Below are 25,917 nucleotides of genomic sequence, written 5' to 3'. Positions count from 1 at the left end.
AGGCTTGGCAAACTAATTTGAGGTGTGATGTATGCTGCTGGCATGACAAGCAAGGAATGATGTGGAGGGGCTGGGGAAGGACTGGAGGGAGGATGTGGAGGGCTGGGAGGTAGGGGCACAGATCCTAGTCAGAGTGTAGTCCCAGAACTGCCCAAAATTCTGCTTTCATTTTGTGGGAGCACAGTGCAAGACTGCTCTGCTGACACCTCATTCGCCACAAGCCTGTCTTGCCATGAGTTTGGGTGGAGGATTCTGTCTGTCTCTGTCCTGGACAAATTTGCTGCCCATGTGAAGCACCTCATTATGTAAAGGGACAATCTTTTTTCCCCTTCTCCTGCTGCCTGTGGTGTAAAAGGAGATGTCTCCATCTGTCTGTGCCCTAGAGACTGTAATCCCCACCCCACCCCCCCCCCCACCCCCGCTCCCAGACCCTGACATGGGCAAAAACCTCGTACACTTTGTGCCCCTTCCCCTGGGCGTGCTCTGGGCTGGGAGCCGGACTCCCCAATTAGCCCGCTCCTTCATGGGCTTGAATTAATAATCTTGCTTCGGTGATGGGGGCTGTGTAGTGCTCGGGGTCTGCTCGCTGCCTGGGACACCTCCCAACCCTCCTCGTGCCCCCCCACCCCTGCTGGGGCTGCACTGGTCCAGAGAGGACAGTGTGTGGGGTGAATGAGCCTTTATCCCCTCCATCCCTGCTCCGTGCAAAGCCCGAAAGGGTCAGGAAGGAGCCAGGGCTGCGTGCAATTCCTCCCTCCTGCTCTCCCGTAACAGAGCTTGGCTCAGGCCTTGTCTCTGCCCCAGCAGAGCCCACAGCCCCCCGTGGCAGCCCTCCCTGCTGTGCCTGGCTGCAGCAGGGCCTGTGGGAGCTGACGCTCCCTGGTCCAGGCTTGGCTCCGACATGCAGCAGCAGAGAGATGCTGCAGCGAAGCATCCTTTGCCTCTCCCTTGCCTTTGCCATCCCAGCCCTGAGTTCAGCATCTCTGAGCTGGCTGCTTTGAACCCCTGGTGTGGGGCCCTGCTGCCGCCTACCCAGTGCTGTATCCAGGCATCGTCCCCATCGCTGTGGTGGCTGCTAGCCTCCGTTTTAGCTGTTTCTTTCCCAGCTTCCCCCTGTGCTGCAGGCTGGGAATGGTACGGTCCTCCCTCCAGCGCCCGTTGCTCCGTGGATGTTGCTAGAAGGTGAAGGCATCAGCGCAGGCTGGGGAGGCTGCAGCGGTTGCAGCCAGCCCTGACACATCCCAGGAGAAGGAGGCAGAAAGGACCTGGCCGGGAGGCTGGTGCTCAGCTGCAGCCTCTTCCCTCCTGCTGCTGCTCGCGGGGTCCAGCAGCATCATTAGTGAGGAGCCATGACCCAGGGGAAGGTAGGTGGGAGGCCGGTGCTGGGGTGATGAGTTGTCCTGCTTGCATAATTGTTGCATGTTTGGAGTGGGGAAGTGGGTTGAAGGGGAGGATTTAAGGAATAAAAGTCGCCGTGGAGGGGGGAGCTGGGTACCTGTGCACAGCACGTTGGCCCCTGCGATGGGGCTGGTTTTGGCAGAGGAAGGGGATGGAGGGATGCGCTGTTATGGGGTTGGGGGCTGTTTTTTCTGGTGCTGGATGTGCAGCTGTTGGACCTGTGGCCATTTCCTCCACCCATCCTGGATGTCAGGGAGCTTGATGGGGTGTTTGTGCTTTCCCATCCGTGCTCCCAGCAGTCAGCACTTGTCACCTGCCCTGAGCACCTCCTTCCTGGTCCAGGGAGCTCTGGAGTCTGGGGGTTCTGCAATGCTCTGAGGCAAGGGAGAGGGGGGTTTATGCATCCTTTGCCAGCACAGTGCACCATTGCCATGGCAACGATGATGGAGGCTGCCTGGATGCAGGCAGCACCATCCCTCTTGTATCTCCTTGGTTATCTCTGGGGGTCTTGCATGATATCAGCCACCCTGTGCCCAAGGGCTATGTAAGGAAGGACGGGGTGAGGACAGTCCCTATGGCTGGCAGGGGAGGTGACACAGTTATCTTGATGCAGCTCGTGGTGCACATCCCGTGCTGGTACCCTGGCTTTATTTCCAAGGGCCTGTTACACTTTAAATTTAAGACATACTTACAGGGACCATGCTGTCTGTTGCAGTGCTAATTAGTCTGTTACATTCATTTTGGACTTCTTGTGGCTCCAGTCCCACGTCACTGTGATCCATGGGATGCTGTCCCTGACACTGAGCTGGCACGTTTTGGCAGCAAGGGCAGGGTGTCAGGCTCATAGCTTATCCCAGGATGACAAAGATCTAGAAGGTGAAGTGGATCAAGTTCCCAAGGAGAAGCAAGTTCTCGGGTGGCCCGAGGCTGGCTCTTCGGTGGGATTTCATAGTCTGAAGTCCTGGGATCCCAAGTCCTTTACGTGCACCTTCAGATTCTGGAAAGGAACAAGGCTGAGCCTCTAGATGGGCAGACAGGAACAAGCTGGAAGAAAATGTTGAAGGGCAAAACTAGAGCACTTCCTGGGGGCTAGGAGAAACTCCCCCAAATGTGGGTGTAAGTGGAAATGAAGGTGTTCATGATTTTCTGCCCAGTAAGTGAAAACTTTATTTTTTTAAAGGGGAAATTTAGAAAGAAGTAGGCTGAAAAGCAGAGAATTGGATTCTTTCCAGTGTTGTATATGTGCCTGAGACACCGTGGAGGACGCTGGACGAGGCTGTGTCTCCCCTCAGACATGGCTGCCTGTAACTTTTCATCCCCTTTAACGTGTCAGGTGTTCTCCCATCTCTTCCCTCAACTGCATCAGAGGATGCTCCTTCCTGGGAGTGCAGGGATGAGTCCATTGCCAGCCCGCAGGAGTTGCTGGGTGTCTGTTCAGTTCCCGATCCCTTCCTCCAACAGATGCACCCCCAGGCCCCTGTCTGTGTCCCCCTGAGTTCCCATTGCAGGGCAGTTTCTGTGCTGTTTTTACAGTCTAATTGCTCTCTTACACCCCCACCCCACCCCCTTTCTGTGCAGCTCTCTGTGAACAACAAGCCCCCCAACTCTGAGGGGCAGGGGGAGAAGAAGGACAATGCCACAGCTCCACCAGCTCCTCCGACCTATGAGGAGGCAACAGCAGGAGAAGGGATGAAGTCTGGTGTTTATCCTCCTCCCCCATCGGTCCCACTCCACCCCAGCTGGGCTTACGTTGACCCCAGTAAGTTCTTCCATGGTGGTACCCAGGGTGAGCCCCTTGCTGAGGGGGTAGAGGGGTGCAGAGATTCACCCTATGGGCTTGTAGAGGAGGGGGGAGCCAGGGAGGTGGTGCCCAGTTTGGTCTGTGATAGACCTCATCCCAGAGCTGTGGCTCTGGGCCACATAGGTGCCTCCCCTATAGGGACAGCCTGGGGGAGCTGGGGTCGTGAAGGCTGGAGAAGAGAAAGCTCCAGGGAGACCTTACAGCACCTGCCAGTGCCTGAAGGGGCTGGCAAGAAAGCTGGGGAGGGGCTTCTTACAGGGGTAGGGGGTGACAGGGCAAGGGGGGTGGCTTTAAACTGCAAGAGGGGAGATGTAGAGCAGCTGTTGGGAAGAAATTCTTTACTGTGGGGGCGGCGAGGCGCTGGCACTGGGGAGCTGTGGGTGCCCCAGCCCTGGAAGGGTCCAAGGCCAGGTTGGACGGGGCTGGGAGCACCCTGGGCTGGTGGGGGGGGGGTCCCCCTGGCAGGGGGTTGGAACTGGGTGGTCTTTAAGGTCCCTTCCAACCCACACCCTTCCATGACTCTGTGAGTCTATATCTGTGAGGGAAAGCCATTCCACCCAAACACTAGATCCCACTGCCTTCCAGAGGGGGAACTAAACTGCAATGCTCTGTCCCTGCTCCCCTTCCCAGTACCAGGATGGGAAAAATCCCCTCTCCCAGCTTGCTGCGCTGGGCACTGCCACCTCGCAGGGCTGGGGAGAGCCCTGGTGCGGCGCTCACGGCTCTGCAGGCAGCACCCCCCTTCCAGCTCCTGCTCAGCCCCGGCTTTCAAAGAAGCCGCTGAACTGGCAAAATCATGTCGCAGCATCAGTGATCTCCGGCTGCTGCAAGCTGGTGTTCCGAGCCGCTGGAGGCTGGAACACGGCTGGGCTCGAGGGCTGAATGTTCCAGCGTTGCTCTGTGTGCTGGCTCCTCGGCCAACAAACAGCGTTTCTTCCCCGGGTGCCGCATACAGCATCCGCTTGGTCGTGGCGAGCAGACAAAGGCTCGACTGTGCCCGGTGCAGGGGAATAGCTGCGATGGATGCAGCGGCCAGCAAGCAAGTCTGCTGGGGTGGCCAACTGCTCAGTCAGCACGGCTCGAACAGGAGGGAGTGCTGGAGGGACTGGATTTAATGACTCCTGAGTCCTCGCTCCTGCTCAGTCCCTCTGCTGCGCTTTGCCTGTATCATCCAGCGGGGATGGTCGCAGCTGCAGGATGAAGATGTTTAGGGAAGGGGAAAGAGCCAGCTAAACCCCTCTGAGCCATGTGTGCCTGTGCACTCCCATGGTCCCACAGACTTTTTCCATTCTTGTTTGCCTTCAGGGGCCAGAAACAGAGGGGATAAATAACCTCCCAGCTTGCTACAACGACCATCTGGGCCTTTCTACTGTCATGATGAATTAGGATGGGTAAAGCCCACATGGGTTAGGAAGCCGGTGTTTTGGGTATCCTGGAGGACTTGTTTAGGTGATGTGTCATCTCTTGTCCCCTCCCTGACAAGCCTGGCAGGGCTTCCTCTCTGCAGCTGTGCCTGCGCCCTGATCCTCTCTGCTGTTTTCCTCTGGTTTTGTGTCCTTCTCCCCTTCCCCCGCCCTCAGCCATGCTGCAAGCTGTGGCTCCTGTGCCAGGGTCTGGGGGGGAGGGGGCACATGCCATGGGGCTGTGTCTAGCAGCTTCTATGAGCCTGGAAGTAGCTGGAGAAAAGCAGCACGTGCTTTAGGTTGCTTTCTTTAATAACGAACTTGGGACACACTGTCTTGCCTCAGACGTGGCCATGGGTGGGAGATGCTGGGTGCTGGCGACACTGGTCAGGAGGAGGAAACCTCCTTCCTCTGAGGCATTTAAGTGCAAAGTTAGATGCCCTGATTGCTTTGACGCAGGAGGCATTGAAGTGTCCTGGGGATATGGGCCTCGGGGGCTCCCCGCCAGGTGGGGGTGATGACAGATCTCACAGAAATGCAGAGACAACCCGCTGTAGGAATTTCATCTCCACTGGAGCATAGAGGAAGGCACAAGAGATTTGTTGGGCACAAGAAGAGCACAAGGGATTTATTTCCTGCTAAGGGTCATCTTTAGGATGAGGCTTCTGCAGTCACAGCAAACAACCTTTGACCGGTAAACCTGGCAAAATCCAGGACCTTGAACTTGGCTTTCCTGGTGCCTGCAGTTGGTCCTCTGAGTTTGAGAGGGTCTTTCCTCCATCAGCCTGAAGGATCTGAGTATCACTGAGCTAAAAAGCTTGGAGAAGGAGGGGAGGCACCTCTCAAACGGGCAGGGACGTGAATGTATAGCTGGTATAATTGCACAAGCCTTCATTCTATAGGAAACTCCGGCAGGGAAACTGTTAGTAACAGGGAAGGGGTATCTGCAAGAGAAGCAAATAGCGTAGGGGAATGATGGGCTGAGACAGCTGAGGTTTCAGTATTTGTTGTATTTTTTCTTGAGCATGAGGTTCCAGGAGATGGAGCAGGCTGAATCTTGTGTCTAATTTGTGCAGCTGATTTTAGGGAGAACCTGCTGCTTTGGATTTCTCCTTGCAGCCCGCTGCCCTGCGTATCCTCACGGCTACCTTCATCCCTGGCTGAACGGCACAGCCCCCTCCCCAGCAGGCAGAGGTTTTCCTGACATTTCCCCCCCCCCCCCACAAGGCTGCAGAGCAAACCGATGCTTTATGGTCCAGCTCGCCCCTCTGCAGGGAAATTCCAGCAGCAGCCGCCTGTACTACAGAGCCTCCAGCAAAGCAGAGCTGGGTTGTGTGTTGCGATTATTTGGGGGGGGGGGGTGGGGTGGGTACCCTCAGCAGCAGCAGCAGCAGCAGCATTGGGGTTCTTTGGGGTTGTCTTCCCCCTCGTTTAGATTTGCTGCAAACTGTTGACTCCCCGCATGGAAATCAGATGCGGGGTGTTACAGAAAAGCTGGCTGCAAGGAGCTTCTCGAGGAGGACAGGGCACACGGTTGACATCAGATGTGATGCAGACACAGCCTCAGCTCAGGCAATCACAGAGCAGCCAGGGAATCCTCCCGCACCCGAGCTCCTGATGGGAATGACTGAGGCGCTGAGTCACTGCTCCTCGGGAGGGGCGGGATGCTTTAATATTCAGTGAAAGGTGAGCAAGGATATGATACGAGCCCTCTAATTGCCATTAAAGGTACAGTGGCACCGTGGACAGGAATAAACCCTGGTGTCCTTGCTGTGCTGGAGTTTGCAGAAGTGGTTTCCCCCTCTGTTCCTGGAGATGGTCCTAATAAGATGCAGCAGTGGGAAGGCAGCAAAGTGCATGCCAGCAAGCTTCTGTTTTGCAGTGCAACAATAAAACCTTGAAACCTGGGCATCCTGAGCTGCAGTCAGTGCTGGGGTCAGGTTATTGCAGCTGGGGAGGGAACTGGGTGACAGGAGCTGATCTGTCTGGCTTCTGCTTCAGGCACGAGCCCAAGCTATGGCGGTGGCGGGTACCCAGGGGACACAGAGATGCTCACGACCTTCAGCTGGGATGACAGGAATGTGCGCAGAGTGTTCATCAGGAAGGTAAGGGGCGAGAGTCTCCAGGCTCAGCTTTCCCCTGTGAAGGCAGGGGACAGCCCTGAGCTCTTGGAGGGACCTGGCTGGGATGGCTTTGCTCCCTCCCCAGGCTGGGGGGGAAGCAGAGAGCCTGCGGGTTGCCCATGGGCTGCCTCTCCTTGCAGGTTTATGCCATCCTGATGGTCCAGCTCTTGGTCACTGTTGTTATTGTGGCCTTCTTCACCTTCTGGTAGGTCTCTTGTGTAGCAGTAATGCTTGCTTTGTCCTATATATGACCTGCTCCCGAATTACCTGTTACTTGGGGGTGTTGTCTGCTATGTAGGTACTTGATATTTTTTTTTTCCCCACCCATGTGCTCCAATAGAAAAACAAACCTGAAGGAGCCCTGAGAGGTCCTCCAGTACCTGATCTGCCTTTCCTGTGTCTCTTCTGGACAGTGCATCGTCCCTTCTGGTGCCATCCCCAGCCAGGAGGCCTGGGCTGCTTGCCCCTGAGCATTAACTGCTCCATTTTTCCTTCGGGAGTTATCACGGCCATCAGATCCCAGCCTACCTCGGCTTCAGGGGCTGGGTTACCTTGCAGAAGCAGATACCCCACACTCGAGCGGTGGCTCTGTGGTTTAGATGACTGAGCATTTGGGGCACGTGGGGCTCATTTGTTGCCTCCAAAATAAATAATGAATCACTGTCAGCCTGAGGATTTTTGGTTCCTTAATCACTTCTCAGAGAAAGCAGTGACCGTTCCCCAAGCAAGCCTGGCTGTGTAATGGATAACAGCAGGGCTGTCTTTCTGACTTGACAGGTTGAATTTCTTTCCAGCTGGTCAGTTTGCCAGGTAGTTTCAGCTGTGGTTTTTCTGTTGGGTTTTTGGTTTTGTTTTGTTGTTTGTTCTTTCACATACCCTGTGCCACATCACCCTGTGTGTGTTCCCAGGTTTAATTTAGCAGCAGCCTGTGAAGTGATTAGCTTTTTTATGCTTTCTGCTCAGCATTTGTTTCCTGTCTTGCAGTGAGCCGGTCAAGGGGTACATTCAGACGCACTCTGCCTGGTATTGGGCTTCCTAGTGAGTATCTCTTTCTTCTCCTATGGCCATGTATGCTCCAAACGGCTCTGGATGCGGCTGCAGTGACGTGGAGACACCTTCCAAACACTTCTGCATCTTGCATGTGAAGAATTGCTCCAATATGTGTGCAGGGGAAGCCGGGAAAATTCATGGATAACTCTGATAGAAAGATAAAAAAACTAAATGAGTATAAGACATGGGAGATGCTGGGTATCTCCAAATACTCCCCAAAAAAGGGCCCTACAAACCGGGGTCAAAGTAAGTACATGAGTATTGCTTGCAGAGCAAACCAGGTGAAACTGGGGGGCTTCCAGTGCAGGATCACAGAGGTGAGACCTGAAAGGGTGCCTAGGGTACCTTAGAGCCTTAATTTTGGGCTTGTCCCCTTCAAAGCAAGGGGGTTGCTTGGGTTTACATCTCATGCCTTGATATGCAATGGATGTGAAGAAGGGTGCAGGGAGTGGGGGTACGACGGGGGGTATTAGGATGCTTCTGGCTGTGTCTGAGTGGGGCTGTCATGCCTGGGTCTGCATTGCAGAGCTGCTCTCGGTGCCCAGAATCTGGATGCCGTTCATTAGCCAAGCCTGGTCCAAAAGGTCAGCTGGGAGGTAGCGTGGGCTGCGCTTCAGTGCGTTGGTATATTTGCAGTTGTGCTGGTTTCCTGGATGCCTGTTGTGTTAGTGCTGCTAATTAAGCAGGCAGAGTGTGCGATGTAATTGTCTGTGAACAAGGCTCTGTGAACTCGGCTTTAATTAGTTCACACCCAAACCATGAAATATGTCCAGGTCCGGAGATGAGACACCAGCTTATATAACTTAGAAAAAAAAAAAGACCCAAAATAGCAGCAATGGAAGGGAACTGGCATTGGTGTGCCCCTTTGACCTCAAGGGAAGATAACGTGCTCCTCCTTGGCCGGTTGGTGGACTGGAGAAGCAGCGCTGCTTTGTAGGGAGATGAGACCAAGCTCTGCTCAGGTCTATGCTCTGACTTTTGGGTTCGTCTCTTGCAGCTCGCTGGTCGGTTAGTATTGATTTCTTACTACCTCCCAGTAGGAGCAAACAAGTCTTGGCCCGGCTGGGGGCAGGGTCTGTACTTGAGGGACTTAAGTTTCGCCTCCCAGCCAGCCAACCCTTCCCTCCATCCCAGTGTCCCCAGTTGCTTGCCCTGGTCTGGGTCTGGATCTCCTTCATACGCAGACACCCCAACTTTAGATACACTGCTGTAAAATAAAAGGGGGTGCCGTAGGGTGTTTTCCTGCTGCTGGGGTGATGGCTCAGAGGGAATAAAACAAGAGCAGGTGTGCAACAAGGGATGCAAAGGAGATGGAACAACTGCAGCGGCGCTCTCCGCTCCCTGCGTGCTTTTTTTCCATCTATTCAGCCGTGTCCACTCCAGCGTTCCTGGTTTCCCTGTGGGAGAGCAATGCTCAGCTTTATCTCTGGTGCATTTATCATGGCCCGTGGGTTTTGCCGTCACGTTCATTTATTAGACCCAAGGTGACTGGCTATCGTGCAGCCATCGGCATGCTTGGAAGCTGTTTTCCCCCCTGCCCCCCCCCCCAGGCTCTGGGTGAAGCGGGTAAGCAGGTTCCCACTGTGCCACAACCCATCCAGCATGTGGAAAAACACCTGGGCTGCGTGACGGCTGGAGAGAGGGAGACCATCCCTCAGCTGTTGGATTCTTTGTTTTGCTTTGCTGAAGGGTCAAGTCATGTCAGATAAATAACTCTTGTGACCTGGGGATGGCTTGTGCAACAGCATATTAGGCTTGGGTCTGCAAGCTTCACCCAGCTTAGGGGATCCTTCTGCTCCTGAGCTCTTCCTCAAGCGCTTGTGCGGTAACATGGGACCAGTTCCCTTCTCCGACACAGACCTTCCACCTGGCCTTAGGCAAGTCCCACTACCAGCCCTGTGAACCTTGCTTTAAGTGTTGCTGAAATCCCAGCAGGATGCCCTGATCCCACCAAGCCAGGGGCAAAGTCTGGCCACCTCTGCATGAGCAATTCCTGCACGATGAGGTGCCAACAGCAAAGACATTTGGGTGCTCTGTCTGTCCTGGACCCTTGCTGTGCTCTAACCCCATCCTTCAGGTTTCTTGGGGACTGGCATATGCAAAGTGGGCAGAAAACTACTTCGGTGAGAGGTAGGCACTGCGTTGCTTCCCAGCCAGCCTCAACTTCTGGCACGGTGCTGGCATTTTAAACAGCGCAGCAGAGCACTGAAACTTGTCAGCTGGAGACTCTCCTGCATCAACACACCGTGCTTGTGTTTTCTTCCCTAAACTGCTCTTTTTCTCTTCTTGCAGTGCTGTTTTCTTTGTGACCTACTTGATTCTTGCCTGTTGCTCTGGACCCAGGTAAAATATTTTCTTTTTGGATTTGTAACAGCCCTGCAAACTGTTTTCCTCTTTTTCACACATGACCAGCAACGTTCTGGAGATGGGACAGGGTCGTGCTGACACAGTGATGTAGGGACTGCGGTGGCAGCTGTATTTTCAGGCCTGATGCAGTTGCGGGTTGCTGCAATGCAGCATTAAAAGCTGGAGTCAAAGTGCAACTGGAGAGAAGCTATGTGGTAGCAAAAATTGCACGGCCCCAAGTTTTCATTATTAAATACTGCAGAGGCTGCTCGGGTTCGCTGTCAGCGGAGCAGGGCACTGCTGGCTGCTCTGCTGGAATGCTGTGGGGATATTCACCCTCCTGGTCTAGGAGCACTCTAGATGTGCTCTCATTCCCAACAGAATGACTGTCCCCTTGCACCACCCCTGCCATTTGCTGCATAGGCCATTAATTAATGGCGCATCTTATGCAACCTGTTGTGCAGTGCTGCTGCCTGCCTCTGCCCTTTGCAGCATGGGGCTGACCAGCCCTTGTTTCTTTACTTGCAGGAGGTATTTCCCATGGAATCTGATCCTGCTGAGCATCTTTGTAAGTAGCACATCTGGACAGTGTCTGCCTTACCCCTGCAGCCAGCATGGGGTTTGCAACGGCTCCAAGCAGGAGACGTGTCTGGTCTGGGTTCACACAGAAAGCAAGAATTTCATCCTCTAATTGCTCTGCACTTGGACCGAGGAGCTGTAATTGAACTAGAATGTGATAAGCAGGAAAGAAGGGAGCCTCTGTTTAAAAACAATTAGGGAAAAAAAAAAAAAGCCTGCAGAGGCTGGTCAGTGGTGGGAGCTGGGGGATTAGAAACTATGCAAAAATTGTTTCTCTTGAGCATCTGTTTAAGAGGTTTCACTGCCCTTATCACTGTAATTGAAATGTTTTATTGTCTGCGTATCTCTCCCTGGGACATGAATGCAGAAATAATGTGGGTTTCTTTCCCTCCCAGACACTCTCCATGGCTTATCTCACTGGGATGCTCTCCAGGTAGGCTGAGCATATGGTCTCTGGGTGTCTTCTGCTCCCATGTCCTTTTTCTTCCTGCAAAAATCTTCCCTGCTTCTCCTATAGGAAAGCACTAGGGAGCCAGGGACAAGGCAGTCACCATACCCTGTGGTCTCGCCTTTTCCACTAAGCAGCACTTCAGCAGATGGGGCTGGAGTGACACAAGGATTTTTTTCCAGTAGTTTCAGCTTTTTTGTAGTCCATAGATTGCTCCCTTTTGCTTGGTGTTTTTTTTTTTTTACTGTTACAATCTGCTCACAAGATCAGCCCTGGTTCACGTGGGTCCCTGGTGATGAGGCAGATGAGCCAGTGGGTGTTGATGGATGCGTGCTGGAGACAAAGAAAGTAGCGGTTTCAGCAACTCGGGGAAAATACCAGTGATATCACTTTCAAATCAAACTGAAGAGTGGGGACTGGCTTTTCTTAGGGCTGAGCCTGGTGATGCAATCAAAACCAGCAGTCAGACACACAAAAAAATCATAATCTAAGCCTGCAGTCTCTCTGCCTGTTCACATCCCTCCTTCCCTGCCATTTTCCAAGACCCAGACCCCTGCTACAAGCACATCAGTAGCATAACAGTGGCTGCAGCTTTCTGATTTCTCATTGTGCTGCAATGACATTTATAAGCCTATTTTTATTACTTCCCAGTTTGAATCCTCCTCCTCCTCCATCTGTCCATGGGCAGATAGATTTTTATAGTAAGTCCCCATCTTTGCCTCTTGGGAGGAACTCATGAGCAGCTTAGAAATGCCCTCCTGCCTACCCTCTTCTATTTAAAGCAGGAGGAAAACCCATCTAGTTTGTAGCTTTTTTTCCTTTTAGTGTTTTCCACCTTTCCCTTTTTACATTAAGGGAGGGGGGACGGGACACGACATGACACACACTGATAATTGGACTCTTGCTTTCCTTGTACACCTCTGCTAAGCTTCTGCCCATCTTAATCCCTCCTTCTACTTTTCCCTGTGGAAAACACTGAAAAGTGCTTTTGCTGTTAATTTTGCAGTTACTACAATACCAAGTCAGTCCTCCTGTGCCTGGGGATCACAGCCCTGGTGTGTCTGTCTGTCACCATCTTCAGCTTCCAGAGCAAGGTGAGCCTGTGCTGATCAGTCCCTCCGGGAGAAGCACCTCCTGGGAACAGGGTCAGGCTGTGCTGGGGATGGGGTGTGAAGAAGGGGCAGGTCTGTAGAGCTCTGCCCACAGGAGCAATTTGAGGAGTGTTGGGATGTGAAGCCAAGGTTATGGGAAGATTAGGACAGATGCTGGGGTAAGGGATCCGTCAGGGGTATAGATGGGGTTGGAAGTTGCTAATGTGGGGGGGGGGTAACCTGGTTTTTTTTTTTTTTGGAGGATTAAGCTGTGGGGTACAGAAGGGCACTGCACAAACGTGTGTGATGGGCTTTTGGATTTCAGGCATGCAATGGGTGCTGAGGTTTTGCCCATGGCAACAAAGGGGATGTGGCAAGCGTTTGGCTCTGTGCTGTATAGATGTGTCTATAGGACCTGGGATGCAGACGAAGTGACTGCCATGTGACAGCAAGATGGGGGTACAGCTGGGGAGTCCCTTCCCGTGGACACCAGGAGGCTTGGCTCTCCTCACTGCCTCTTGTTTCGGCACCTGTGCACATGTAACATGATGGTTTTTACCTCCGCAGTTTGACTTCACCTCCTACCAGGGCGTCCTCTTCGTGATGCTCATGGTGCTCTTCTTTGGTGGCATCATCCTGGCTGTGATACTGCCCTACCAATACGTGAGTACCGACCTGCTGGACCTCCTTCCTCACCCAGTGCCACCAGTCCTGGTGCAAGGCTGGGAGCTGATCAGCCTGATGTGAGCAAACTCCAGGGCTGGGCTCGAGAGGTCCCAGCCTGCTCTCTGAAAATGAGTAGAAACACCAACAGAAAGAAAAGGTGAGACCAGGTGGCTGTTGCCTGGTGGCTGAACAACCAGATATCAGCTTGTAGGACAGTGCTGGCCTGGGGCTTGAGGAAGTTTGCTTCTGTTCCCAGACCTGCGTAATGACTCCATGCCAGGTCACGTCATCCGTTTGTGCCTCAGCTTCCACTCCAGTAAAACCAGGGTGGTGAGCACGTTCAAGTGGGCTTCTGCCCCAAATTCAGGGCAGGACTTTTGAACTCTGGATATGTGCAGTGGGATGCCTGTGTGGCCAGACCTGGCCGTATCGACACTAACACCAGGCACCGTCCTGGAGTGTTTACATCTTAAGGCTCAAATTTCTCATAAATAAGCACCTCTGGAGGGTGATTCAGACCACAGGGACAAGTCCTGATGACAAGTGGCCACCTTATCGCTCCTCCAGCTGCTGCCAGCCCCTCTTGCATGGTTCCGTACCCTTCCTCTGGTCTCACTGGTCACAGCTGCTGCTGGCTCTGCCCAGCCGAACTCTTGGAGCAGCCTGTGACCACACCTGATAGAGGGTTTGGTGTGGCAGTACGGAGTGTCTGGTCTCCATCCAAGAGTGTTTCATTAGGCGACTCATCATTCAGGCAAGAGCCTGACAGACCCTGGAAGATGCTGATGAAAGAGGGAAGGTGTGTGGGGCTGTGCAGCCACCATTAATCACCCTGAACTCTTGCTTGTGCTGAAGACCGAGACACCCAGCTTTGGTCACAGCAGCCTTTAAGTGGCCTCCACGCTCTTCCCATCTCAGCTGGCTTCTCTGGGGACCTCAGCCCTACAGACCTGCAGGAGACACTCCCGCTAGCCCTGGGGTTGGTCTGATGATGGACAAATACACAGGCTGGTGTTTCCAAAACGGGAGCTTGGATTTTGGTTGCCTTGACTTGAGATCCACCTCTCCCCTATGCAGACGTGAGGGTAAAGCAGCTTGCAGTGCCAAGCCACTGACACTAAACTGTTGAGACAACTACTCTTTATCTTGCAGCTTGTCAAGATAAGCATAGCTCGAGGCACCCTTCTAATGAGCTTGTCTATCTGGGGAGGCAGGCTGTGATTTCTGGGTTCAGTCAGCTGTCCACGTGGGCACCTTCTCCTGGAATACAGGCAACTTCTCCATTGCCACAGTGTGCTGCTGTGCCACGGCAAGCAGGGCTTGAGGTTTGGTCCTAATTCCAGTGAATTTCCTGCTGCGACTCCAGCAGATGAACACATTAAGTGATGCTTGTTAATTAAAGCTGGCTCTGGCTCTTGGAAGCATTTGGTGTTTCTTCCAGTGGGATCAGCCTTGTCTGGGTAAATAAACACCTGCTAGGGCTGCTGCAAAATGTGTTTCCATCTGGATAGTGCCAAGACTTTTCCACAGAGACAGCAGCTGTGGTGGAGTAGGCTATTTGGAAGCCCAAGTACCTGTTCTGGATGCTTGTGAACCAACTGGACATAAACGCCACAGTAAGAAGGGAAACTGAGGCACAGGGACCTGTTCCTTGCTGTGAAAAGGTCCGCAATAGAAACTGTTGGAGGTGGAAGTGGTGCAAGTCCATCCTGGGCTGTTAGAGCACTTTCCCTAACTTGTGTCCTATCTTCCACATGAGAGCTAAGCCCTCTTCTGTGTCAAATCCCAATTAACCAGTTTTCTCCCAGGCACTGACTGGTGGATTTGTTTCCTTTAGGTCCCTTGGCTCCACGCGATCTATGCTCTGCTTGGTGCCATTATCTTTACTATGGTAAGTGGGTGCTGGTCATGGGGCCTGGGAGTGTGCTGGCAGGAAAAATAAGCAAGGAGCAAATGCTTTTAGTCTTGAAGGTGCCTGGGGAAGGGAGGAGTGTGAGGTGCAGGATTGCAGAGAGCTCTACATCCTCCAGTGGCTCATGAATAGCAATTATTGCAGTGACCTCAGCCTTGTCCCAAGAAGGTGTTGGTGTACGTGACGGTGCTGGTGCAGAGCATGGTGTGATTAGCAAACCTGTGCTGTATGTGCAATACTAGGTGTGAACAGCAGAAAGCATTGTAGGCAAAGGGCAAAAAGGCATCTCTGGAGTGGGAAAAGCTTCAACACAGCAGCAGGAGCTGGGCTGCAGGGCTCAGCAGGAGCCTGGGGATGCACTGCGGCTGCAGAAGTGAGCAAAGTTGGGTTGGGGTCAGCTGAGTCGAAGTGAGCCAAGGGTTGGGTGTGAGTCTGACTAACAGCAACAGAGGTACAGGAAGACCCAGGCCGTGGTTTGGGATTAAGGGGCATTAGGAAGGTTCATTGCAGGTAGGCGAAGCCTTGAGACTGTGCAGCTCCTTCGAGGGGAGCTGAAAAGTCTTGATTCCTTCCTGCGACGGCTCCCCGGCAGTCTCTCCTGCAAGCCTCTTCCCGGAGCACGTCCCGGCAGCGATGTGCTTGCCGTTCAGCTGTGGGAGTTGTCTGGGAAGATGTTTGGCATTACCTTGAGGTGGGGGTCAGGAGGAGGGCTGCCTTGGGGTTCAAGGCGGTGCCCATTGGGCATGTTGTGAATAAGAACAGTTGAGCAATTTCATTTATTAGCTATAAAAGTCATTTCAAGTGAGCTCGGGTATTTCTTCTGTGATTCATGATTAAAGACTGTTCTGTGAAATACAAGTAGGCTAAACATCTTATAATTACCCCATAAACTTCAGTCAGAACCTCAGCTCAGGCTGGTAGCGTCTGGGGAGTTCAGCAGTTATTTATGACTGGGGAGGGCAGAGCTGCCAGCTGACCCCAGGCGATGGCGAAGATGCCCTGGCAGCCCTGAAGAGCTCCGTGCCAAGGTGTCTGTCGCAGGCTGGGTTAACAGGGAGAGTAAAGGTGAGGTGGGAGAAGATACTGGGCTTGAAGTCATGCAACAAGGTGCAGGTTTTCTTGCAGCTGGGCCGCCAGCCTGCCTTGCAGCCTGTGTTTGTTACCACTGTAAGGGTTCACTGGTAAAATCTGCCCTGCACACAGTTGTGTCTGCTTCAGAAAGGCGTAAGCTCCCCTCTGGGTCTGGCTACCTCCACTGGCAGCTCTGCAGACCTTGGTGCTGCCCAGGATCTGGGGTTTATTGCTCTTTATTGTTCTGGTAGTGCTGCTGCTGCAATGTCATGTTGGGTCCAGGTCACCTTGTTACCTGGCAGGCGTTTCTGAGCAGGGGGAAGTCTTGGAATAATAAGTCGTAGGGACTGGCTGAGGAGGAACAGGGAGAACTGCTCCAGAGCTGATCCTGGGGCACATTTGGGATAGGTGGAGCATGAAGGAAGCAGGATTTGAGTAACAGGCTCAGGGTTTGACTATCAAGAATGAAATGAAGGAAGGGGAAACAACATGCATTGTTCTGAATGATTAAATTGCAGTTACAGCCCATAAAAAGTGGCTGCATTTTTGTTCTGGGCACAGTGAAGCAGTTGGGAGAACTCCTGCCATTAAAGCACTTCTTGCCTTGCTGTGCCAAATCTCCATGTGACTGTCATTGGGTTTCCTCATCTTTCCTCACAGTTCCTGGCACTTGATACCCAGATGCTGATGGGGAATCGTCGGTACTCATTGAACCCAGAGGAATACATCTTTGGAGCCCTCAATATTTATCTGGACATCATCTACATCTTCTCCTTCTTCCTCCAGTTCTTTGGCTCCAGCCAGGAATGAGTGCAGCAAGAGTATCTTCTCTTTGCTGGCAAGATGCAAATGTGTTTTTTAAAAAAAAAAGTTATAAGAAGAGGAAAAGAGGGTTACAAAAAACAAACACAAACCAACCCACCCTTTCTGGCCCACTAGCAGGCTCCATTCAATCAGCTGAGCAAAGCCCCTGGGTTCCTTATGCAGCTTGTATATATGCTGTTAGGCCTTTGTGACCCAGAAAGCAAAGCAGGGCTTAAGTGTTATGTCTCTTCTGCTCCCTCTGCTCCTACTAAGATCAAACCAGACCAGAGACTGGGAGGCATGAGACCAAGATCTTCTTTTCCCCAGAGGCTGTCAGAGTTGCCTGTCTGAGTCCTGCACATCATGGGATGTTGAAGTGCTGAGAACAGCTCTGCAAAGGGAAAATAACATTAAGGAGAGAGAGTAGGGAATTTTGCTAGGATCCTGGCAGGAAAACTAGCTAAACAAAGGAAAAAGGCTAGGGAAATCCTTGCATGCCCCCATTTCTCTCCTGCATTCATTTGGAGCCTTGTGGCCTCTGCAGAGATATATTCCTGATAGTGCCTGCTTTTAGAAATGCAGAGTGTGGGATCACGTAGTCTGGATGTCCCAGCAATCAGCAATCCTCCAGGCACAAGGGAACTTGTTGTTCAGGATGTGCAGCCTCTTTGAGGACATCCCGAACGACCCTGCAGGAAGAATTTTTCTGTATCCTTTGCATCTGGCTGTGGGGCTGAGGATGTACTTGCTTTCCTTCCCAGAGTGGGATGGCAGGACCACTGGCTGTGGGCTCCCCTACCCACCCAAGGGGGATGTGTATGACAGTTCTCTCTGACATGTGGCTCTTCACCTGGGAGAGCTGTGATCCCATGTAAGGATTGTTGGCAGAGGCGATGAAAGAGGCTGTTTCAGAGCCCATGCAAAGCCAGACGCATCCTGATGTGGGAAATGGCTGGCTGAGATCCTGTGACCCATCATGAGATCTGATGTCTTCACAAAATTGTCTTGGTTGCTTGAGATTAAGAGTCCTAAGTGGTTACTACCCAGAGACTGAGGCCAGGGTGAATGCCTCTTGCTCAGAACGGGCACTGCTTTGTAGCAAACACCAATGTTGCCTCTTGTTCCGGCCATTTTCCAGTTTTGCTCTCCCAAACAGGGATGTCAGTGAGGGCACTGGATGCCTCTGAGTGCTCAGGTAACTTTCCATCTTCCCCTTGCTCACGTTCCCCTGTTTGAGGATTAGCTGGCTAATTTCTAACTGTAAAGCTCCAGGTGGAGATAAGAGGCCTCTTGCTCTTATTTAAAAAGTGATCCTTCCTGCTGATAGAAACCTGTATCTTCAATCTCTCTGGGAATGCCAGGGCAAGTGCGTCACTGAGCTGCCTCTAGCAATCCCTTCGTGTTAGAGAGAGGCTATGCCAAAATGCTCCATACTGCACATTCCTCCTCTGCTGCTGCCCTGGCTTTTACCCTTCACATGTTGTATCCTCCTGCCACACGTGTGCAATGCCCTGAGCTGGGCAGAGGAAAGTTACTGTGCAGAGTCAAAAAATGCTTCAGCCCCTCTGTGGCTGCACTGACCTTGTCCGTGATCATACAGCAGCACAAGTGATGCCTTCCACCTTGCTCACCTCCCCAACACCCCCCAAAATAATAAACCCCAAAGCCAAAATCTTTTTAGGGGTAAAGGTTACTACTAAGTGATGACAGCATTACGTTCATGACCCACTGATTTCTGCAGTGTGTTGCAGAGAAGAAACAAGAGCCTTAAATTGCTGAGCAGGCTGAATCAGGAGAGGGGACAGCAGGATAAGCACCCTAAAAGTTTATAAAACAGCAGTTTAAGGAGGGAATTTTCTGGCTCAGACCCATGCAGGCATTTCTGAAATATCTTAGCAGACTGGCTGTGTAGCTTTTTTTGCTCACAGCAAAAGGCCTTGCAGATATTTCTGCTTTTGAGGAGGGTGTATGGAGTTACATGATGAGTTCTGACTCTGAGATAGTCTTAAAACCCCTCCTCTGGAGGACAATCTAGACCAGAGCTCTGCAGCCCTCCTATCTGCACTGGGACTCCTCCAAACTGGCCCTGCATACCCTGGGACCTGGGGAGGAGAACACGGATCTGCAGCCCACTCTGGATCTCTTGCTCTTTTTTTTTTTTTTTTTTTTTTTCTCTTCTGGTGTGGAGTAACTTTGCTGCTGCCTGAGCTTCTGCTACGTCCTGGCTTTCTGCTCCTGTGTGGAAAAAGCTTGCATGGCACCTGCTCCATCTCCAGGCCACTTGAGTGGGAATGGCTTGCTGCTCTCCCATGCCCCTCTGCTGGGCTCCCTTCTTGCATGTGTCCTGGTACCTCTTCTGTGCTGACCCCACAGCTTGCAGTCCATCCAAGCCAGACCTGCCGAAAGCACTTGCATTGAAGCAGTGAGTAATATCTACGTGCTTAGAGAGGTGTAAGTCCTCATGAGGCTGAGTAACACAGGATTAGGGATGGCATATAGCTATGGGCATGTTCCTCCCAGGTTCCCCGACCACCCATGCGGGGAAGGTGCAGGGCTGCTTCTCTTCCTCCATGTGGATGTCCTTTGTCTGAGGTCTGCATCATCCGGGCCCTGCTCTGTATCCCCATGCTCCCTTTGTCCAGCCATTCTTCTTGTTTCATTGTAAATAGGATTTTGTATTTTCTCTGAACATTGCTAATAAATTGTTGCAAAACTGTTATTGCTGTTGTGAGGTCTCCTTACTGCAGTACAGCTGAAGGAAGGTCTGGTTGCACAGCTGGTGCTTCATCCCTTTAAATGAGAAAACATAAACAAGACTGTGGCATGGCTCAAAGTTTTGATGGGGACCAGGCTGTCCCTCCTCTGGTTATGACTAAGGAACACATCCTACACAAAGGAATAAAATGCATGTGGCTCTGGCGTAGGCATCAAGTATTTGAGAACTGAGGACCAAAGGGCTCCTTGAGCGAGGATGCTGTTCTCCCTCAGACTTGGTTTAAGTGGCTACAGGATTAAAAAAGAAGCAAGCGGGGGTAAACAAGTGTTGTCAACAAGGCACCTGCTCAGAGGGCATTTTCTGTAGCTCTGGAGAGCAAACTGACGTACTAAGCTTTCTCTAGAGTAGTGAGAGAAAGAAATGCCTCCAGAGAGCAATTCACCTGACCTAAATGAGTGCCTGCACCAGGGGGTGAAAACTCCTCTCTCTCTCCATCAGCTCCAAAGGGCTGATTAGCCCAGGCTGTTGAAGCTCTCTGAGGACAGAAATCCCAGTGGCAGCATCTTCTTGCGACAGATTTGTGCTCTTTGGGAGTTGCTGTGCCCACAGCTGGGGGTGAGATTTGTTTCCTAAGGAGCCTGGCTAAACAGCAGGGTACGGCTGGTCTGCACTTTACTGCCCACCGATGCATTTTCTGCAGCAAGGAAAGTATTTTGCCCTGTGGTTTGCTGCTGTTTGTGGGACAGCAGTCGTGGAAAAATAACTGAAGCGGAGCATTTCTCTGCAAACAATAAGGTGGCCATGAGTATTTCTATGAGGCATCATTAGCTGGTCCTGTAATTACCACAAACAGGATAAAAGGCTGATGATTCAAATCTCAACAGTTGGCTCTTGAGGAATGGGGCAAAAATTGATTCGGCTTCAAGTGGGCCCATTCAGAGGTGGGATACAGGGATGTGGGACAAGGAGGGTGATGGGGAGATTCATCAGGGTGTGAAGGATGCTGGAAAGAGGTAGGGATATAACCATGGGACAGGAATTTGGGGGCTCTAAATGCAGCCGGGGAGAGGCAGAGGAGACCTCAAAACACCTGAATTCCACCATCTGGAAAGGGGGCAATTTTTATTTACTTTTGCACTTCTTTCTGACTTCCTTCCCTTGCAGGCTTGGGGTATTTCAAGGAAAGATGGAGCCTGTATCCCGGCCAATCCCTGCTGCTGCCTCCACAGCAGGAGCAACATGCAAGAAGGGCCCAGGAGCTCTTCACCTGCATTTCTGAGCTCCTGGCGCCCTCTGCTCTTCATAATGTGATTAAAAAAAAAAAAAAAAAAAAAAGCAGCGTGAAATAAAATGCAGGTTCCCTCTGTCAACTTGACCCTAAAACCTCCCCCGTGCCAACCCTTGTCCTCCTTTAACTTCTGCTGTAAAACCTCCTGCCAGCTGCCTGCCTATGGGGGCCTGGGCTATCCCATGTTTAAATGTAATTTAAGTAATGTTTATACAGTATTTATATATATATATATTTAAATAGCACTTGTATAAAAGTTTGTAAAGCTTTTATAAACAGGGAGAGCACTGGCTGAGTTGGGTTGCCCAGATTCTGGTGGGTTTTGACACTGCCATGGAGCAAAAGCAGAGATAAAATTTCTGGCTCTATTTGGGTAGTTTCTGGGGGCAGTGGCACCCCCAGGGCCCTTCCGCAGAGGTGCCCTGAAAGGGGGGGACCCCAAGATCGACCCCCAAGGCTTGTGCCCCCATGCTAGGCTGCAGCGTCGCCATGGCAATGCTGGGTCAAAGGTGACAGGGCCTGGGTTGTTGGAGCTCTCCTGCTTCAGCCTGCCCTCGTGTGATGGGGCCCAGACAGGCTGTTTTTACACAAAATCTCTAAGCATTCATCTTTTCACTCGAATGGGCCCGGTGAGGCAATGCTCGCCCCCCGGAACCTTTCTTCCCCGGAACGTCTCTGCTCACGTCCGGTGTTCGCCCGGGGCGCGCGGGGATGAGGATAAAATGGCGGCGCCCATGAGCGAAGGATCTCCCGCCTCGGAGCCTGGCGCTGCTCCCTACGGCAACTTCCCGAATTACTCCCGCTTCCACCCGCCCGAGGGGCGAGTCCGCCTCCTGCCTGGCGGGCTCCTGCGGAGCCTGTTCCCCGCGGCGGCCCGCCCGGTGCTGGGGCTCGATGTGGGGTGCAACTCGGGGGTAAAAGGGCGCCTCGGCGGGAGCGGGAGGGGTAGGCCGCGGGGCGGCAGGCCTGGGGGTCCCTGCGGGAGGGGGAGCGCTGGGCTGGAGGTCTGGGCTGTGGGGAAGGCTGGAAAGGCTCGGGGGGAGACTGCTCTGGAGACTGGGGGCCTGCACGAAAGATTGAGTGGACATGCTGGTCTGGAGGTTTGGGGCCTGTGGGAAGGCCTGAGGGGGAGGTGCTGATCGGGAGTTTGGGGGGGCTTTGGGAGAGACGGGAGGGAGGCACTGGTCTGCGCAATTGGGGGGTGGTGGGGCAAACTGGGGAGGCACTTGTCTTGGGTTTTGGGGGACAGTCCAGCATATGGAAAAGATTAGGGATGAGGCACTGGTGGTGGGGGCAGACTGAGAAGATGGGGAGGGTGGGGTTGAGGGCCTGGGAGAGGGGCAGTGGGGCAAACTGGGAAGACTGGAAAAGGCACTGACCCACGGTGGTGAGACAGGTGGAGGAGACTGGGACAGGCAGGAGCTTAGGGTGTTGGGAGACAGATTGGAAAGATGGGGAGGCACTGGGGCAGAGTGGGGAGGTTGGGGCATTGGAGGGAAGTCTGGGAGGGCTGAGGGAGGCACTCCCTTGGGATTTGGGAAAGAATGGGGCAGGACTGAGAAGACTGGGTGGGGGCAGTGGGGAAGGCTCTGGGGAGCAATGACCTGTGGGGTTGGGGAGGAATGGAACAGCCTAGAACAGCGGGGCAGGGGTAGCAGCCTGGGATGGGGTTGAGCCTGTGTAAAAGGCACAGTGGGAAAGCAGGACTTGTGTGCAGCATGAGACTGGTGGGGCTCAGGAGATTGTCAGTGGGTGCTGTGTGTCCTGAGCACCAGAGAGTTGGTATAGGACCCCTAAGAGCAAGGGAACTGGACAAACCTGAGGCAAGAAACTGTAATCGGTTGTGTATTGTGTAGTATCACATCATTTATCCATGAGACAGAACCTGAAACTAAAATCCTGGTCACGTGCTCCTGAGGATCTTGTGACAGAGCTGGTGAATCGTGTAGAATTGCTCATTTTGAAAGTTCATTCTCTTTACGTAGTTCAGCTTTTTTCTCATGACTTTTTCTTAGCGTGTAGCTTTGCTGTCTTGTAACTCAGAAGTATTTGTGCATCTTTGATGCAGTGTTTAATAATGTTTTAAGATATTTTTTTTTTCAGATGGAGACTTTTATCAGTGTATTAGGAACAATTACTCATTCAGAATGAGATTGCATTCTGGCAGGGGAAGAAAATAGTACTGCTGTTTCCATGGCTTCTCTTCCCCCAGCCCCCTGCCAGAAGGTTTGAAAGTCTGCCTAAGGCATTATCTAAAGGACGATTCTAGATCCTATTTCAGGTGAACTTGTGGAACAGGTCAGGTGAAAATGGTCTCGGTACGGTTCTTCTGCGCTGCAGAGGCTTTCGCCACTAGAGGACACCCTCTGCCCGCCTGTGTGGGCGGCGAGCTCGGCCGGTGTCATTCAGGAGCTCATTCCGTAAAATATTAATAAGTTTTCCACTTAGTGGCACACTCTGTGGAAGGAAATTCAAAGGAAAGCTCTCGTGTTAACTATTAAGCAGCAGTCTGGTGGTCAGGGAATGTCTTTTACTTTAGCAGTGGCAGAAGAAATTTTTACTCCAATTCAGGCAAGATATATAGCTCTTGGTGCCACGGGGGAACTCTGAGGCTTGCTTAGGGAAGTCAGTGAAGCCTTCGCCCCCACGTTGGATGGGGATATCCAGCAAGATTCCTGTACCAAAACTCATCTTTCTTGTAGTTTTTGGAGCAAAACCCCAAGTGTGGGCTGATACAGTTTTAGTTCCAGTATCTGGTTGACTTCAGTAGTCAGGAATACCGTGATGCTTTTTGCTACAGAAAGGAAGATCGTTGGTGCGCTTATTGTTCTGAACTTCGAGAGAAAGCTCTTGAGGTGGCACTTGTGCCTTGCTGCTGAGAGTTGGTTCCTGTGTGCTTGGTATGTGTTACTGAAGCAGCGTAGGCCCCATGAACCCCTGTTTTGCTTTCTGCAGGAGCTAAGTGTGGCTCTGTACAGGCATTTCCTCGGCCTTCAGGAGAGCAAAGGCAGCCTGGAGCAGCCTGCAGCTGGAACGGATCTGAACCTTCTGTGCTGTGACATTGATCCGGTGTTGATTGAGAGGGCTCGGCAGTGCAGCCCCTTTCCTGCCTCCATATCCTTTGCCAACCTGGACATCATGGACTCCAGTGCCAGGGAGCCATTCCTGAGCTCCTACCTGAGCCGTTTTGGCCGCTCCACCTTTGACATCGTATTTTGCATGTCTGTGACCATGTGGATCCACCTGAATCATGGGGATAGCGGCCTGATGGAGTTCCTGTCGTTCCTCTCCTCTCTGTGCACGTACCTGCTGATTGAACCTCAGCCCTGGAAGTGCTACAGGGCAGCTGCACGCCGCCTGCGGAAGCTGGGCAGAAATGACTTTGATCACTTCCGATCTCTTGCTATCAACGGGGATATGGCGGAGAGGATAACCCAGATCTTAACGAAGGACTGCGCCATGGAGCTGGTGTGTTGCTTTGGGAGCACCAGCTGGGACAGAAGCCTCTTGCTTTTTAAATCAAATGGCTCAAATTGTGAGGGCAGGGGGCCTTCAGAACAGGAGCAGTAACTGATAAATGGTCTTTCACATTCATGAATTCGTAGGCAATGCGGTGCTTGCTGCTTACAGAGTCAGATCAAGGAATTCCTAAATCCCTGTTGGGGCCAGACATTGACCTCCAGGGGAGCTGGAGGCAAATATCTGTGTGATTTTTTTTTTTTAATGACTTTTTTTCTTTGCATCCGCAAAATGCAGTGGCATTTTTAACCTACCTTGTGAGTTCTGAGATTGCTGTTCCTAGAAAGTGCTTTTGAAATCAAAGTTGCTACATGTGTGCATTGTATACGTACCAAGAACATTCCCTGGAAGAAGAAAGAACATGCCTTTTTTGTCCATGGAGCTTTTCAAGGAAAGGAGCTTTTCAAATTTCTGTGGACCCTTGCAGTGCACTGTTTGTTCTGCTGCTTGTCACGTCTTCTGTATAAAATACTCTTGGAAAACATATAACCTGGTTTACCAGCAATGAACAAGTGCATTGGATCGTTGGCAGAGGGTGTCTGGTCGACAGCTTGCCCAGAGCGGTGGTGGATGCCCCATCCCTGGAAACGTCCGAGTTCAGGTGGGACGGGGCTCTGAGCAACCTCATCCTAGGTGAGGCTGTCCTTGCGCAGGGCAGGGGGTTGGACTGGATGAGCTGTAAAGGTCCCTTTCCACCCAAACCAGTCTGTGGTCCGATGATACTGGTCGGGCTGTGATCAGTGCACCTTTGCCGATGAGGCTTGCCTGGAGTGTGCCTGGGAGGCTGAGAATGGTGTGATTTCTGTGGAGTGAGGGGTTTATATGGTAGGGCATGTACTTGTTTAAGTGTGTAACGGAGCGAGTGATTTTTGTGATAATATCCTTGAAATAAAAGTAACTTAATTTTATTGTAAATAGTGTTTGGTTTTTTTAATTTTTCTTTTTGTTTACATTGTTTTTAACACCTAAGCCATCCCAGCTAACTGAGTTTATAGTTTTGTCAGGCTTACAGACTCAAATGAGACTTTGGTAAGCTTGAAGTTGTGTTTGGCTAAGGTTAAAGTATTACAGCTTTCACAGGGTTGTGGTTTTGGTTAGGTTTTGCTTGTTTGGTTTTGGTGGGGTTTTTTTGTCAGTAAAATCTAAGAGGAAAGAAGATGAGCAAAATGCCATATTTTAACTTCATTTTTCTTGGTTTAATATCCCTGCTAGCTTTAGTTCATACATAGTGGTTTTGTTAGCTCTGATAGGAAGTAGGAGTTGCACTTCTACAGTGTTGTCTAAACAGATTAAAAACCTCACTTGAGCAGACTATGACACATAGAAGTAGGTAACTGATGACTCTTACAAATTTCTAGGTTCCTTACTGCGAGGTGAGAGGGAAGCCCAGGTATGCACCCTAAGTGTTGTGTCATGAGAGCTTGCTACCAGAGAGAGTGGAGAGGAGGAATTCTCCTCCAGGAGGTACCCTTGCCTAGCAGCTCTCATGTCGAGGTGAGCCTCTGTGCAGGGGTGGAGAGGAGCTTTGGTTGTGTTTTAGTTTGTCCTTACTGGGACTTTCTTGTTGTTTACTCATGCAGTGATAGTGGAGGGGAAAGGAAAGCTTTGATTTCCTCCACAGTGAGCTCTGAGAGTGAAGCGTGTGCCATGTTCTGGCTGGCTGGCCACAGCCTTGTGGATGAAAAGCTGCTGGGATCCATGG

General features: G+C 51.9%; 2 protein-coding genes across 2 annotated transcripts; both read left to right on the top strand.

The window, feature by feature from the left end:
• Positions 1-986: 986 nt before the first annotated feature.
• FAIM2 (Fas apoptotic inhibitory molecule 2) lies at positions 987-17,168 on the top strand. Its single transcript, XM_056321891.1, has 12 exons — positions 987-1,364; positions 2,977-3,157; positions 6,604-6,707; positions 6,866-6,930; positions 7,710-7,763; positions 10,068-10,118; positions 10,650-10,689; positions 11,096-11,133; positions 12,155-12,242; positions 12,807-12,902; positions 14,743-14,796; positions 16,549-17,168. Exons 1-12 carry the CDS (start codon positions 1,350-1,352, stop codon positions 16,696-16,698), a joined length of 936 nt encoding a protein of 311 aa, XP_056177866.1. The 5' UTR covers positions 987-1,349; the 3' UTR covers positions 16,699-17,168.
• Positions 17,169-21,404: 4,236 nt separating this feature from the next.
• On the top strand, positions 21,405-25,130 carry BCDIN3D (BCDIN3 domain containing RNA methyltransferase). The gene is made up of 2 exons (XM_056321899.1): positions 21,405-21,610; positions 23,652-25,130. Exons 1-2 carry the CDS (start codon positions 21,419-21,421, stop codon positions 24,264-24,266), a joined length of 807 nt encoding a protein of 268 aa, XP_056177874.1. The 5' UTR covers positions 21,405-21,418; the 3' UTR covers positions 24,267-25,130.
• The last annotated feature ends 787 nt before the right edge of the window (positions 25,131-25,917 follow it).

Source organism: Falco biarmicus, chromosome 19 (assembly GCF_023638135.1).
Source record: "Falco biarmicus isolate bFalBia1 chromosome 19, bFalBia1.pri, whole genome shotgun sequence".
NCBI lineage: Eukaryota > Metazoa > Chordata > Aves > Falconiformes > Falconidae > Falco > Falco biarmicus.
This window is presented reverse-complemented; position numbering and strand designations above follow the sequence as displayed.